Source organism: Monodon monoceros, unplaced genomic scaffold (genome assembly GCF_005190385.1).
Source record: "Monodon monoceros isolate NGI ecotype Baffin Bay Population unplaced genomic scaffold, NGI_Narwhal_1 Super_Scaffold_1, whole genome shotgun sequence".
NCBI classification, from domain to species: domain Eukaryota; kingdom Metazoa; phylum Chordata; class Mammalia; order Artiodactyla; family Monodontidae; genus Monodon; species Monodon monoceros.
Window position 1 is genome coordinate 3,752,654 of NW_021703765.1, and position 15,587 is coordinate 3,768,240.

The following is a 15,587-nucleotide window of genomic DNA, read 5'->3' on the forward strand; positions in this document are numbered from 1 at the left end:
CCCAAAAATGGTGGTGAAAAGATAAAGCGTTATCACCTTCCCTCTGGCATCTCCCACCCAGCCCTCTTCCTGAATGTTCTCTTTAAGAAAGAATGCAGAATTCATTGATTATATCTTCGAATTTTTTTTTTACAGTTCCAAATTCTACAGATCTATTTTCCAAATTTTAAGTAGGAAACCTGAGAAAAACAATGAACGTTAGTGGAAATCCAGTTTTATAAATCATAGACAATGAAGAACATTATAAAAATGTTTTTATATGGTATTTCATACCCTAAATAATTCTTTCCACTTTACTGTTTAATTCTATATATTGGCATATTACTGAGTATTTTAAAATAAATTTTAAATGTTAGAATAGTTTTATATTTGCAAAACAGTTGGCAGAGCTAGTACAGAGGGATCTCATCCAGAAAAAACAGAGAGAAAACAGAAATACAGCTAACGTACAGTGGGATACAAAGCAGAATGACCCAGAGCTCCACACGTACTGTCGGCCAAACAACTGAGGAATTGAAGTAAAACACTCTTTTCACTGAGGACCTGTGTGCTCAGTTGTCCTGACAGTGTAACATCTGATGCTTTACCTTGCACTGCCCACTTTACAACTCACCCACCCAAACCTCGACTGGCCCAAGACTGTCACTCTGGCCCAATTAGTGCAGAAGCTTCCTGACCAGCCTCGGGTCCCCCTTTGTGATCGTCCCACCTGCCTCCCAAGGAAACCGGGATGCCACTACAGCTCCCACTGCCAAGGCCCTAGAAGCCCTGACCTCCTTTCACACTTCTCTCCATTCACCCAAGATCCGGCTGCAGGGTCCTTCTTTAAAGTCGGCCTGACGGTCTCTAGGACCTAGAGATTCATACAGAGTGAAGTAAGTCAGAAAGAGAAAGACAAGTATCGTATATTGCTTACATGGGAATCTAGAAAAACGGTACAGATGAACAAAGATGATGAGCAAAGCAGAAACAGCGTCACAGATGTAGAGAACAAACTTATGGTTACCAAGGGGGGAAGCGGGGGAGGGATGAACTGGGAGATTGGGATTGACATATATACACTACTATGCATAAAATAGGTAACTAATGAGAACCTACTGTAGAGCACAGGGAACCCCACTCAATGCTCTCTGGTGACCTAAATGGGAAGGAAATCCAAAAAAGAGAGGATATATGTATACGTATAGCTGATTCACTTTGCTGTACAGCAGAAACTAACACAACATTGTAAAGCAACTATACTCCAATAAAAATTAATAATATTAAAAAAAAAGTTGGCCTGAAATAAATACCCAGCCAACAGAATATTTGGAAAGTGAGTAAATTCACAGTCCCAAACTACTTTTCCCAAAAGAAGTCAGACAAAGCAAATACATGCATCAAATAAATAAGATTTCTAACAAGTTCTTAAAAAGGACATGGACACAGAGCCACAGCTCATCATTCCTATAACATATGAATACCAGTCAGTCTCCTGGGAATTTCACTGTCTTTATGTCTGGGTAGTCGACAGACCAGTCATCAACTTTTTTTTTTTCCTTATCACTCATAAAAAACTATCAATACTTTGTCATCAAAATCACTCCCAGAGTTTTGTCCAAAGTCTCTGCTGACAGCCTGCACTTGCACTCATGAAGGCTCCTCAGTGACCCCCTTCTCTGATGGCCCTTTATACTCAGTCCGGAATGCTACTGCCACCTTCTGTAAATGGCTTCCTGACGGGGGACACCTGTCAAAGGTGACCGGCCATGCGGCAGCCCCACCCTTTGAAATCTACATAGGAACCCGGCATCCAGCAGTAAGAACCCACACTTCCTGTAACTTCTGCCCTGCCCTTTCCCAAGCACTTTCCTTCCGAGTGCAGGATTCCCAACATGTCTCTAAAAATTTTTATTTTAAAACATTATGTGGTTCTTCTCAGTTATTCCTTCATAGGAAACTTGCAGGATTTTCAGCAAACAGTACCTTGACCCAACTTGGTTATTTTGTTTATTTTTTGTAACTTTTTAATCAGAAATAATTTCAAACGTACAGTTTACAAGGATGGTGCAAAGAGCTCCCCTACACTTTTGTCTGGCTCCTGGCTGTAAACGTTTTATAACATTTGCTTTATCTACTCTCTCTATATTTACATACATTATTTTTTCTTTTATGAACCACTTGAGACTAAGTGGTAGAACTGATACCCTTTCACTTCTAAATATTTCACTGTGAACTTCCTAAGGACAAGGACTTCCTCTTCAAATTCCATCAAACGTTCCAGTACTTTGAGCCAAAACTCAAAATGAACAAAGAAAAGAAAAGAGAAGGGAAGGGAAGGGAAGAAAAGAAAAGACAAAACTTCTGGTCGAGGGTCCACCCAGCCCGTGCGCTGCACTAACGTCAGGCCTGATCGTTCCCGTTCTGCTGGCGTGGTCCCCAAATCTCCTGATCACACTATGCTCTTGTCATTTATTAAATGTCCTGACCAGTCACTGAGTAGAATGTTCCTGTATGTGAGTTTACCTGATTCAAACTGTTTTTACATCCTATAACTATGAAGCATTTTCCACTCATCTCAAGCTTTTAAAACCCAGCTCAAATTGTATTTTTCCAGAGAGCTTTCTTGATTAGGGAATACCTGTTCACTGCTACTAACTTGCTGAGTATTTTGTGTTTCACTGTTTAATATTCCAGATTCCATCTCATCTCTTAAAACCAACTTTATTGAGGAATAACTTATAATCAATAAATTAGACACATTTTAAGTGTGTAGTTCAATGAGTCTGACAAATTTACACAGCCCTGTAGCCACCACAAAAAATGAGATATAGATAGAATATTTCCATTATGCAAAAGGGTTTCTACATGCCTCCATCCCAGCCCCAGGAAACCCCAGATCTGGTGTACATCACTATCCATTAGAATTGCCTATAAAGGATTTTAAATGGAATCATACAGTACTTACTTTTTAAAAATTTTTTTTATTTTTTTGGGTCTGGTGTCATTTTGCCTTTCCATTCATCTGTTGATGGCCATCGTAGGGGTTATTTTTAGCTTTTGGCTATCATGAACAGAGCTACTATAAACATTCACATATAAATCTTTGCATGGACATATGCTTTTATTCCTCTCGGATAAACTCCTAGGAGTGGAATTGCTGGGTCACTCGGTTAGCAAGTATATATTTAATTTTATAAGAAACTGTTAAACCCTTTTCCAAACTGGCTGTGCCATGTTACATTACCACCGGCAACGCATGACAATTCCAGACGCTCCACATCTTCGCTGACATTTGGCATTCTCAGTCGTTTTAATTTTAGCCATCCTAGTGGCCGTACAGTGGCATGCCATTATGGCTTTAATTTGCGTTTCCTGATAACTGGTGATGTTTAGTGTCATTTCATGGGCTTTCTGGCCATTTGAGTATCTTCTCTTACAAAATTTTTATTCCGTTCTTCGTCTTCTTAAACCTGAGTTTAGGTTATACTTTTTGAAGAGCAGAAGTTATCAAATTTGATGAAGTCACATTGATCACTATTTCCTTTTATGAGCTGGGCTATCTGTGTCGTAGCAAGGAAACTTTGTTTACGTGAAGGTCAAAAATATCTTCTCCAATGTTTTCTCTTAGGAGCTTTACAGTTTTAGCTTTTACACTGGGTCTATAATCCACTTCAGGTTAAGTTTTGTGAACAATGTGAGGTACGGGTCATGGTTCATCTTTTGATTTTACTGTATGGATACCCAAATATTCCCATGATTTGTTGAAAAGACTATCCTTTTCTGCTTTGTATTTTTGTAGAAAATCAGCTGTGGCTGTGTGGCTTTATTTCTATCCTTATACCAAAACCATCCTATTTGATGACTGTAGCTTCAAATTAAGTCTAGAAATCAGTGTGCAAGCATTCAATATTTTGTTCTTTTTCAAAATTGTTTTGACTATTCTAGATCTTTTGCAGTGGCACATAAGTTTTAGAAACAGCCTGGAAATTACTACCCAAAAAGGCCTGCAGAATTTTGACTGGGATTATGCTGGACCTACAGATCGTTTGGGGGAGAAGTGACACTGTAACAACACTGAACCTTCCTACCCATGAAGACATGTTGTGGTGTCTCTCCATTTACTTGGGTCTTCTTTTCTCGTTCTCAGCAATGTTTTGTGGCTCTCAGTGTCCAGGTCGTGCATGGATAAATTTATCCCTAAAGATAACATTTTAATGTTACAATAAATTATAATCCACAAAATTAATAATAAATTTATAATAAAATTTAAAAAATCAGTTGCCATCGGTCATTACTAGTATATAGAAACATAACTGAATTTCGCACACTGAGCTTCTAGTGTGAGATTTGGTTAATTCAGTTATTAATTCTACAACTCAACTTCATAAGTTCCTTATAGTAAAATGCGAATACCATAGTTTTCCTTATTTCTTTCCAGTCTGTATCTCTGGGTTTATAGTGTCCATCAAATTTGGAAAATTTTCAGCCAGTATTTCCTCAAACATTTTTTCTGCCCCTCCCTTCCTTCCTTTCCCTCTGGGCTCCAAATGCAAATGTGAGGCTTTTAAATATTGTCCCTGCGTCACTGAGGCCCCATTCTTTTTGTTTCCCCCAGTCTTCTCTCTGAGCTTCTGCTTGGATAGCTTTTCGTGCTGTGTGCTCAAATTCACCACACTTTTTTTTTTTTAAACGGTGTATAATATCCTGTTAAGCCAATCCAGTGGACTTTTCATTTCGTGTATTTTTCAGTACTAGAACTTCTGCTGGTTCTTTCTCATATTTTCCCATCTCTCTTCACATTTTGTTCCTATTTTTCTTTAAATCCTTGCACACGCTAATAATTGCTTGTTTCAAGTTCTTATATGCTAATTGCATCATCGCTATTCTTTTTTGGTCTGCTTCTGCTGACTACTTTTTCTCCTGATTGTAGGACACACTGTGCTACCTCTCAGCATGTCTGCTCACTTTTTATTGGGTGACGGCCATCAGTGACGTCACGATGCCGGGTGTTTAGGTTTTTCTGTCTGCCCTTAGAGTGTGCGGACTCTTCTGACAGGGCGTTCCCTCTGCCTGGGGGTCGGCTCCAGCCTCCCGAGGCCTGCTTTCGGGTTTGTCAGGGTAGATCCGGCACAGTCCCCGCTCGTGGGCTGCTGCGGGCCCACTGAGACAGGTCCTCTGGGTGTGGCTGCAGGAACGTAAAGCGCCTGGTCCGGCGTGGGCTCTGCAGGTGGCGGTTCCCCGGGAGTTGTTCTCTGCCCTCCTGGAGCTTCACAGCGCGTGTGTAGATGCGTCAGCGTTCAGCTAAGACCCCAAGAAAGCCGGGCAGATTTGTGGAGCGCTTTATCTGCATAGCTCCTTCCTTTTCTTGGGGCTCCCTGCTTTGCAAATTCCAGCCACTTGAGTCTCCAAAGCTCCTTGGCTGAGTGAGCCCACCGGGCCCTGCTTGGACGCCTTCCCTCTGAAATGCAGGGAGGAAGCTACCTTCAGGAAGAAAAGCTGTGCGACTGCAAGCTCCCTCCATTTCTCTGTTCTTAGAAACCACTGTCCTCACTGCCATTCTCCAGGGTCTGGAAACAGCTGCCTCCTTTATTTCACCCAGTTTTCCATTTTGTTCCGACGGTGTGAGGGCACACGCTACACCACTTACGCCTTCAGGGGCAGAGGTGGAAGGCTTCTTCCATTTAGTTTTTATTTATTTACGTAAACATTTTATCCATGGACATGGACCACGTTTTATTTAGTTTTGTACTCAAGAGAGCACCTCGTATAGAATGCTGCAAACAATTAATTTTCAAGAAATGACTGTAGACTAAAGAATGACTAGCCCCATGTATTATATATGGTTTACTTTACCTCTCAACGTGGTCAGTATTAGCTGAACTAATTCGCTGAAGCACGTGTGGCTTCTTACTGACAAGAGCTGTCATTTCCATATGTGGATGGCTGAATGATCAATGGAAGACCTCTATGCACAGGGCACCTTAAATTTTTCCTCAAGCGATAGCACCCACCTTTATGTAAAGTAAGCACTCCGGAAGCCTGAGTCGCACCTTATGTGACTCACACAGCTTTCTCTGACTTTATACAGCTTTGCGCGTGACTCTCCAGCTTGCCCTCGCTTCTCCCCCGCCCTCCATCTGCTCTGGCTATACTGGCCTGGCCCCGGCGATTCTCTCTGTGCGTAACACTGGTGCCAGGCAGATCCAAGAAGAACCCCTCATTTCTTCAAGTCTTTGCTCCTACGTCCCCATCCCAGCAAGGTCCGCCCGGACATCCCAATTTACTGCTGTGACCGCCCATCCCCTCCCCAGCCAGTCTACCACCAGAGCTCCCAACCCTGTCATCATTCTCCACTCTTTTCTTCATAGCACTTCACCTTTCAACAAACTACATGATTTACTTACTTATCAGGCCTTCTGTTGAGTATCTGTCTCCCTCTGGTAGAACAGAGGCTCCACAAGCAGGGATCTTTGTTTCATTTCTGACATATCCTAAGGCAATCAGAACAGGGTCCAGCTTCGTGCTCAACAAACTTTCAGCGAATAAATGAAGGCGTCTCCTCCGACCCTCATGACAGCCACCACTACAATGGGCAGCACTTCCGTCCTCACCGCCCGGGCAGTTCAGGTGCGAGGAGGAGAGAAGGCAAAGACCCTGACGTCCTCCCCAGCTTCCCTGGTTCCCACCTAAGCTGGGAAGTGGCAACTAATATAAGGTCCACGTAGAAAAGTGAGCTCTGAACCTATCCTTCACTCAGAATTGTACGACAAGGCCAACCAGAGCCAAGGAATTCTGATGAGGGAACCCGGCTGAATTTTAGCCACTGACCGCTGAGTCCAGGATGTAGCTGCGAGGTTAAGTAGATGAAGTGGGTTAAGTGATGCAGGGACAGTCAGAGTGAAGGTTCACTGGGCTCAGAAAAGTCAGAGAAATCACTGAATATAAAGCTCAGGTCACTTCATAAGACCTATGGAAAGCCCTCAAGGTGAGGATAAATGTTGGAAAACATTAAAGAATAGCCACGTTCCAATACTGTATACTTATTGATTATAAAGAAAAATACATACGCGTATGCTATAATGCTAGCGCCCCATTTCAAATAGAAAAATGAGCACACGTGACTCACATTCTTTTCACTAAAAAGAGAGATTACTAATCTTCAAAACAAAATTGTCTAATTGCCACTACATTTTACATTTCTCTAAACTGTACTGGTGCCAAAACATTTAAAATACAGAGTCCTAGAAACCGAATATATTTGCAGAAGGTGAGCTGGTTAAAAACAGAACCACTTGATGTCTGAAGGCCCTGCACCCCACTGAACGAACCCAAACTGAAGCGGGTGCAGAAAAACAGCCACGCTGTTCACACAGCTGGAGTCTCTTCCACTTCCCCCAGGTTCTGGTCCCCAGGTGTCAATCTATGTGGCATTGGCTTCCTAGCTTCACAAAATGTAACCTTCCCATGATTTATTTGGATTGTTCCACGTTGGTAATTAAATAAACTAGAACAGTCTAACTGAACATTAATGTGTCAGTTATCCGAAACCGAGCATCCGACAATGGTTTCGTATGCTAATGCCCTTGGTGCCAGGCCAGCGCTGTCCTCCCAACTTCCCGGACTTCATCAATCTTTGCTGACTGGCAGCTCAGCGTTCTTGTCATTTCTATTCAGTTGCATTTTTTAAAAATGAGAATTAGAACCTTTTTCCTTCCAAAGAAACTCACAACCCTGCTCATTGTTATTCTTGGAAGCTTACTTCCAGGTGTAAAGTCTCTGAAAATTCTTTTACCTTTATCATCATTTAGTTTTCCTAATAATGCTGCTACTATAATAGCTTTTATGAACCAAGAACATGATGTTTTTCAAAAACCCGACAACCAGTTATGCCTTTTGGATCAAAGGGAGAGAAGTATGGCAAGAACCTTTCCTATTGTGTTGATAGCTAGTTTGTGATTTCATGATCCACTTCCCCTAAGTTGCTCACGGGTCCAGTACACGCAGTCAGCTCTTCAGTTTGAGTGGTCCTGGCTCAGCTGTTTCACGCTCACAGGTCCTGCATTCAGGGCTCCCTTCCAGATCCCCCTTTTCCTGTCACTGTCCTTTCACTCGGGGCCATGTACAGATTGGTGCAGGGGTAGGCAGAGACCATCCTGTACCGTGTTAGCTGTTGCAGCACGCAGTGTCTGCTGCAAAGAATCTATTCCCAATCGAAATAGGAAGTGCTGGAATCACAGGATAAGTAAAAAGTAACAAAAGCGATATCCTGTGCGCCTTTCTGTTTGTTTGCTCAGTACCGACCGAGGGGCCTAGCACATATTTAGTGCTCAGATGGTTGCTTTAGTGATACTTTATTGAATGATTTAATCAGCCAGTTGGTCTTGGGTAGTCATGAAGAATAGGATTCAGTACAGAAGAAATATTTGCCATGCCTAAAACGAAACACAAAAATAAATTGTTTAGTTTTGCAAGCATAGCAGTTAGTAGCAAAAGGAGGGAGGTTGGGTTTGAATTTGGAAGGGTCATAGGTGATGGATGGTCCATGAGAATCCATGGTGGTCTCGCCATTTGTTCTGGCTGGCCAGGACTGACAGGGCCACGTGACAGTGGAGCCCAGATAGCAGACAGTTCCTGATTGTATTGCTGTCAGTCTGACCTGAGGAATTCTTACCTGTAGCTACTTGGGAGTAGGAAAGATGGAAGGAAAAGAACTGTTAGGCCTAGCTCATTGATTTCTTTATAGATTCTTTTAATACACCAGTCTATTTTAAATTTTCTGGTCTTGGCAATCATTGTTACTCTTGATATATTTGAAACAACCCCCTCTGAGGCAGGGAAGTCATATATTGTTCTTATTTTATAGAAAATGAAATGGACCCTAGAAAGGCTAGGTGACTTGTCTGCATTTCCATAACCAGAATCAACAGAAACTAGATCGGGAACTTTGTCAGTTTCTTTGTGTATGGCATATCATCAATATCAACAACTCCCAGCTTGCCTTTAACAAGCCTATGCTACCTTGAGCACCACTTTCTAGATGAGCACTGTAAATTTTCCTGTATCTGCTTGCAGCACAGTAAAGTTGCCAAGAAAAAGGCGACAGATCACCTCTTCAGAGGCACCGAAGCGTCTAAATCATCCCCACCAAAAACCATCATAAAATTAACAAGACCAGTAAATTAAATGTTTAATTTTTTTACAATACATGGATATGGTTTATGTCCAACATTTAATCCCAGTATCAAAATTTATCTGCTTTGTGTTTGGAGTCATTTAGCCTTAGCATCGGAGTATATTATGTCCTTTTTATAGGTCTTAAACATAATCTAAATTTATTGCGTTCAACGCTTTGTGGGATTCATTCAACCAGCAAAGAATATTGAAAACCAACTATGTACCATAGTGCTCAAAACTTAAAAATAAAAATGATGATCAGGAAAATCCTATACGTTCTGCTGTGACTTAGTTATGCTAAGTTCTTGGTCAGAGTTGCTGCCATCAATTACAAAAACACATATTCATTAAGCAGGCATGGTCCAGTCTGCGGATGGTCGAGGGATCAAAGGCAGGGGGAGCAGGTCTGCATTGTAGTACAACAAAACGCCATGTAACCAAACCAGATTCCTCAAGTCTGCCAAGTCATTGGGTTTGATTCCAAATTAAGTAGAGTTGAATTGTACACCTTTTGAAGGTATATCCTTATTTCAGCTCCTCAGTACAACTTAGAAAACTCTATTACAATATTTAGAATATTACATTGTGCTACCTCAGCCGATAAATTACCTTTTATATACACAGTGATGCATTAATGACCCAAAACCTGGATATGTCTTCAATAGCTGAGCACAATTTGATTAGTCCTATGTCAATAAAAGAGTACTCTTTCATTGGTATATTTACTGGTATCATATTGATTATTTTTGAATCACCCTACTAGTAAAGAATTTAACATTTCACACCTCGTTCACACTCTGATCATTTCACTTCGTTAAAAAAAAAAAATACCCTTTAGCATTAATATGTTCTTGTTCAGAATAAAAAAATAAACAAGAAAAACTGGAAAAATATTGCTCACCTTTCAACACAGAGAATTACTTTCCTTAAAAAATTAGTAGAAAAAAACCTAAATGCAAGTTTTTTTTAAGTTACAAATGTTTCCTACCTTATAAAACATCTTTTTTTTCTTTATGGTGTAATTGAAAGAGGAAAATTTGGAGTCTACGCTTGTTCATTGATAGCAACAATGAGAACAAAACATAGATCTTTGGGGTTCCTGATTAGTTATCACAAACACTGAAATTAGTCTTATCCTTTAGAAAGGCTTACAGAATAAGAAGGAAAGTCTCAATCTGCCAACTAAATAACTATCTAAAACTCTGAGAATTAAGAAACAAGTAAGTTTGGCTCTAAGTCTTTCCATTCCAGAGGCACTGCAGGGAGAATGGATGGACAAGCTTGTAGGCTGTGAGCTGCCCGTGTTATGCAGAGGTCCTCTGCTTAGAACGGGGCCGCATGGGACCCTCGGCTGCATGGTGCCGGGGCCACTGAAAAGCCAGGGCCGTACAGAAATGAGGGCGCTTGATGGTGGAACAGGAAGGGGCGAAAAGCGGGGCCTATGGCCTTTCAAAACCTCAGACCAGGTGATTCAGGCAGAGGGTACAGGTTCTGAGTTTCATTTCAGAGTGGGCTGGTCCAGCCCTGACAGTCAAGTTGAGGCTGATATGCTCACTCTTTGAATTTTCCCTTTTTTCTTTTAAAATGAAAATAGCGTCCTCTTGGCCCACTCCTAGAAGAGTGTGGGATGGAATGTGAAAGCAGTTGGCGACAGGCGACACCCGTGTTGTTCCAGCACTGTCGTGGGTCCTGAGCAGGGCACAAGGCCACCCCCTCAGGACGCTCGGCAGTTGCGGGCAGAGGCCGAGTGTGGCTCACAGACCGATGAGCGTAAATGCAGGCTAGTGTTGATTTTCATACTGAAATCCTGCCATTAGGCAGTATGAAAGAGGAACATAAGTGAGCCCTCAGTGGAAATATTAAAAAATACTCAGGATGCTCTGGGGAGACTAGAAAACTTTCATTGAAACGTACTGTCACATCATATTACTCTGTTTTCAAAGGAAGCGTTTTGGCATGTTATGTTGATATGAGACCACTGTTAAATTAAGAATTATCGCCAAAGTAAAGTTAAATACTCCAAAGAAGCTACTTAGTTAATGCTGTTTCTTGGGCGCATTCATTTACAAACTTAGTTTAAATTACCACTGTTACGTATGATGATGCAAGAAAGTCTAAGCAGTTTTACTCCATTCTTAAAAATTAGGGTGAGATTATATACTCACAGACTCTCAAGATATTTCTGGATAAATATGTGAGTAAAGAATATACCTGTTCTGAATAAGGCAAATAAAAATTCCTGTTTAGTTTTCTTTTCTCATAGTTCATATTATTTCCAAGAGAAGGAAGGGGGGGAGTGAGATTTATTTTAAATGTGTTATGTTTATCTTTCTCATACACTCTTTAAATGCTAATACATGTGATATGATATTATAGTATGTGATACTGTGCCTAGCATGTTTCTTAAATATTAAGACTAGTACCTTTCTGTAAAGGCAGTTTGAACTTTTAAAAAAACTTTTGTCCTAGATAAGCAGCCTGAATACCAAGCATTGTGACCAACTTACAGATATTTCAGTGTTAGATTTAGTTAATAAAGTATGCAAATATATTAGAACTGCATACTCCTGAAATGCATTTAACATTGGAAGTTAAACTGCTTAGAAAGTGGTTATATCTGTATAAGTGAATTCTTTCAGGCTTTTAATGTATAGTGGATAAGTCTAAAGGTATTAAGATCACATTTATTTTATAGCATCATCGGTTTATGTCCGATTTATATTAGCACATAGGAGAGAATGGTGGAATACCATTACAGGTCATCTTGTATACCAGACCCAACAAGAGTCCACGTGAAACGCTGTGGGCTCAAGTGTAGGGTCCGAGTCCGTCTCCCCAGAGGGGAGTGTGCCGCTGGGCGTGAGCCCTGTTAGCAGCAACTCTGGGGCTGCTGCCCCGTGTAGGCAGTGGAAGAGCTCCTCCTTGCAGTGGCGGAAAAAAACACTTGGGAGAAGAGCATGTGACGTGAACTCTGAAGGGATGGTGAAGCTGCCTAGCTTGAGACTTTGTGGCCTAGTTAAAGGGGAAAATATTCATAGCGAAATTAAATTTTTAAAGCAAAACTAGAAAGAAACGAGTACGTAGGGACACATTTTTAAAATATGTTCAAACTGTGTAATAAAAAATGCAAAACCCTACTCAGAGGAGTTAAACAAGACCTAGATAAGTGGAGACTCCACATTAGGATGGGAAGACTCAATATCACTAAAAGTCAGTATCCCCAAATGATCTATAGATTCAGCATAATCCCAGTCAAATTCTAGGAAGCTTTCAGTAGAACTGACAGACTCCTCCAAATTTATATGGGAATTCAAGAGCCTGACAACCAAAAAGGTGTTGGAAGAGAGAACAAACTTGGAGGACATTCATGTCTTATCCAAGACCTGCTATAAAGCCACGGCAATCAACCAGGGGTGGGAGGTGGGGGAATGGGGAGAGAATATGTCACGAGTACGGATTTCAGCTGTGTGAGCTGAATAGTCTGGAGATCTAATGTACAGCATGATGACTGCCGTTACTAATACTTACTGAATAGTGAAATTTGCGGAGAGAGTAGATTTCAGGGCCTCACAAAAAAAAACAAAAACAATGTGACGAGATGGGTATGTTAATTAGCTTGACTGGTAATCATTTCACTATGTGTATGTATATCATGTACACCTTAAATATATACAATTTTTACCTATAAAAGTAAATTAAAATGTTGAATTAATTAGGGAAAGAACAAACCATATAGAGACGTGGAACAGCAGTAGAATCCAGAAATAGACATGTGTAAGTGGACTGTTGATTTCATCAAGATGCCAAGAATAGTTTTTTAAAAACACTTGGTTCTGGATACCTGATATTATATGGGAAAAAGTGAAACTTGACCCTACCATTGCAAAATTAACTCAAGATGGATCAAAATTTAAACATGAAAGTTAAAATTCAAACTTCTAGAAGAAAAATAGGAGAAAATCTTGACTCTCAGGTTGACAGAGATTCCCTAGATAGGACATGAAAAGCACAAACTGTAGAAGAAAATAATTGATAATTGAACTTTGTCAAATTTGAGTCTTTTGTTTTAAAAGATACCATTAAGAAAATAAAGAGAATAGCCACATATAATATATATATAATATATTATATATATATATTAATATTATATATATATAATTTGACCTAGTTTTTGAATCCAGGGTACTCAAAAGAACAATTCAACTCAATAATAAGAAAAAACCCAAGTTAAAAATGGCAAAAAGACAATATACAGATGGGCAATAACTACGTGAAATGGTGCTCAGCATCACCAGTCATCAGGGAAGCGCAATTAAAACATGAGATAGCACTCCCTCCATTAAATAGCTAAAAATTAAAGACTGACAATATCAAATGTTAGTGAGGATATGGAACTTCTGGAACTGTCATACATTGCTGGGGGGAATGTAGAATGGCACAGTCACTTTGGAAAACAGTTTGACAAGTACCTAAAAAGTAGACATTGGGCTTCCCTGGTGGCGCAGTGGTTGGGAGTCCGTGCTGATGAGGGGCACGGGTTTGTGCCCCGGTCGGGAGGATCCGCATGCCGCGGAGCGGCTGGGCCGTGAGCCATGGCCGCTGAGCCTGCGGTCCGGAGCCTGTGCTCCGCGACGGGAGAGGCCACAGCAGTGAGAGGTCTGCGTACCACAAAAAAAAAAAAAAAAAAAAAAAAAGTAGACATTTACCTGCGGTGTAACCCAACAATTCCACTCCCAGGTATTTACCCAAAAAAAAAAAAAAAAAAAAATGGAAGCTCATGTCCACACAAAAGATTGTCCCTGAATGCTCATGGCAGGTTTATTCAAAAAGTTAAAAAGAACTCTAATGCCCATTCAGAGATGAATGGATAAGGAAATATGGTCAGTGGAATGATACTTGGTGAGAAAGGCATGAACTAACAATATGATGAATCTCAACATCCTGAGGGAAAGAAGCCACACACACATGTACTATGTGACTGGATGTATGTGGAAACTCTAGAAAAGACATGTCTCCGGTGACAGAAAGCAGTCCTGATTGCCAGTTGTGGGAGGTGACTGGCGACAGCAGGGCATGAGGTGATAGAAACATCCTATCTTTGGGGGTGATGGAAGTGTCCCAATTCTTGGTAGTGCTGGTGTCATAGGACTTCACAGATTTGTCAGAGTTCAGCACCGTGTTGTGCAGCACGGGTGGCTCTCACTGTACACAAACAACACTGCAATAAATCGCCCACAGATCATCACAAAAAAGGCACAAAAGGAAAGGCACATGGCAATAATCATCTATTTGTTATTTTTTTAATTCTATGAGCATGGCATTTTAGGTACTCGAATTGTATTTCTTAGTCATAAAAGAAAAAGCCGTCTCATGCTCTTCTCTGACAGTTTTTATTTATATTTTCTTTTACATTTACCTTCTGATATGCTGTCTCCATAAATTTCATTATTAATGGTGTTCTCCTATAAATTCTCCTGAAAATTAGTCACCTAATATTAAGTAGCTTTAGGGTCCTGAACTAAGTTTTTTTTAACATTCTTTACCAAATTCAAAAATAATATTAGAAAAAGTTTGGTGGTTCCTGACTTGCTGTGTTGACATGATCTTAAAGACATTGTGGAGCTGGGGGAAGGCAAGTAAACCTCAGTGAAGCTCGAGGTACCAGGGTCAGAGAACGTTAAGTATACGAAATGAAAACACCCGTGCAGACTTCAATTAATTCCTTCTGTGAACCTGAGTCCATCGCCAAATGTTGTGCTAAGTCACTTACTGTATCTCAACCAAGTTCAACGGGACTGGTTTTGGTTAAATTGGGCAATTGCCAAGGGAATCTAAAAAATTACAGCAAAATTGTGGTCATTAAAGGAAATTTTGTCTTAATTTATCTTTTTCTCTGAAATTCCTAGGTTTGATTCACTTTGACCACTGTCTGATTATTTTCTATTTCTGTGTGCTATTAAACATTTGAAATTGTGTTATGACAACAGAAATCTCTTTCAAAAGCAGAAGAATTGACAGGGTTTCCTGAACATTTCAACGTAGTTTTTATAGCTTCACAGATGACTCATACACAATGTAAAACGTTCAGGGCTGAGCTCCTTTTGAACTTACTTTTGCAACGGTGATTGGTGGGAAACTCTCTGTGAGCTCTCACAATGCCACATTAACTCTCCTACAGGGCAAAACAAAAACTCACACTCGCCTCTTGACTTTGGCATCAGTTTCAGACGACCTCAGATGGTGTGGGTGAGATGGTGCACCACAAAGCTTTGCGAGATGTGCAGTTGCCCGAAGATGAATGCAATCTGTTCTTCTGTGTATTTACTAAAGGATGTAGCTGAACTCGTGGGAAGGGGAAGTGCTGATATGTCCTCCCCTGTCTTCAGGACAGAGGCCCAGACGTGTTTGTGGCTCAGGGAAGTGAGGGAGCT

General features: G+C 40.7%; 1 protein-coding gene across 4 annotated transcripts in view; it reads right to left on the reverse strand.

Moving 5' to 3' along the window:
* ZNF407 (zinc finger protein 407) overlaps window positions 1–15,587 on the reverse strand; it is a 418,202-nt gene that overhangs the window by 65,459 nt on the left and 337,156 nt on the right. The window contains exon 9 of one of the 4 annotated variants that reach the window (XM_029229964.1): window positions 1,384–4,179. The exons of the other annotated variants lie outside the window; for them this stretch is intronic. Within the exon in view, the coding sequence (XP_029085797.1) occupies window positions 4,067–4,179 (113 nt within the window). The 3' untranslated portion in view covers window positions 1,384–4,066. Of the gene's footprint in view, window positions 1–1,383; window positions 4,180–15,587 lie in introns of those variants that run through there. 4 annotated transcript variants of the gene reach the window in all.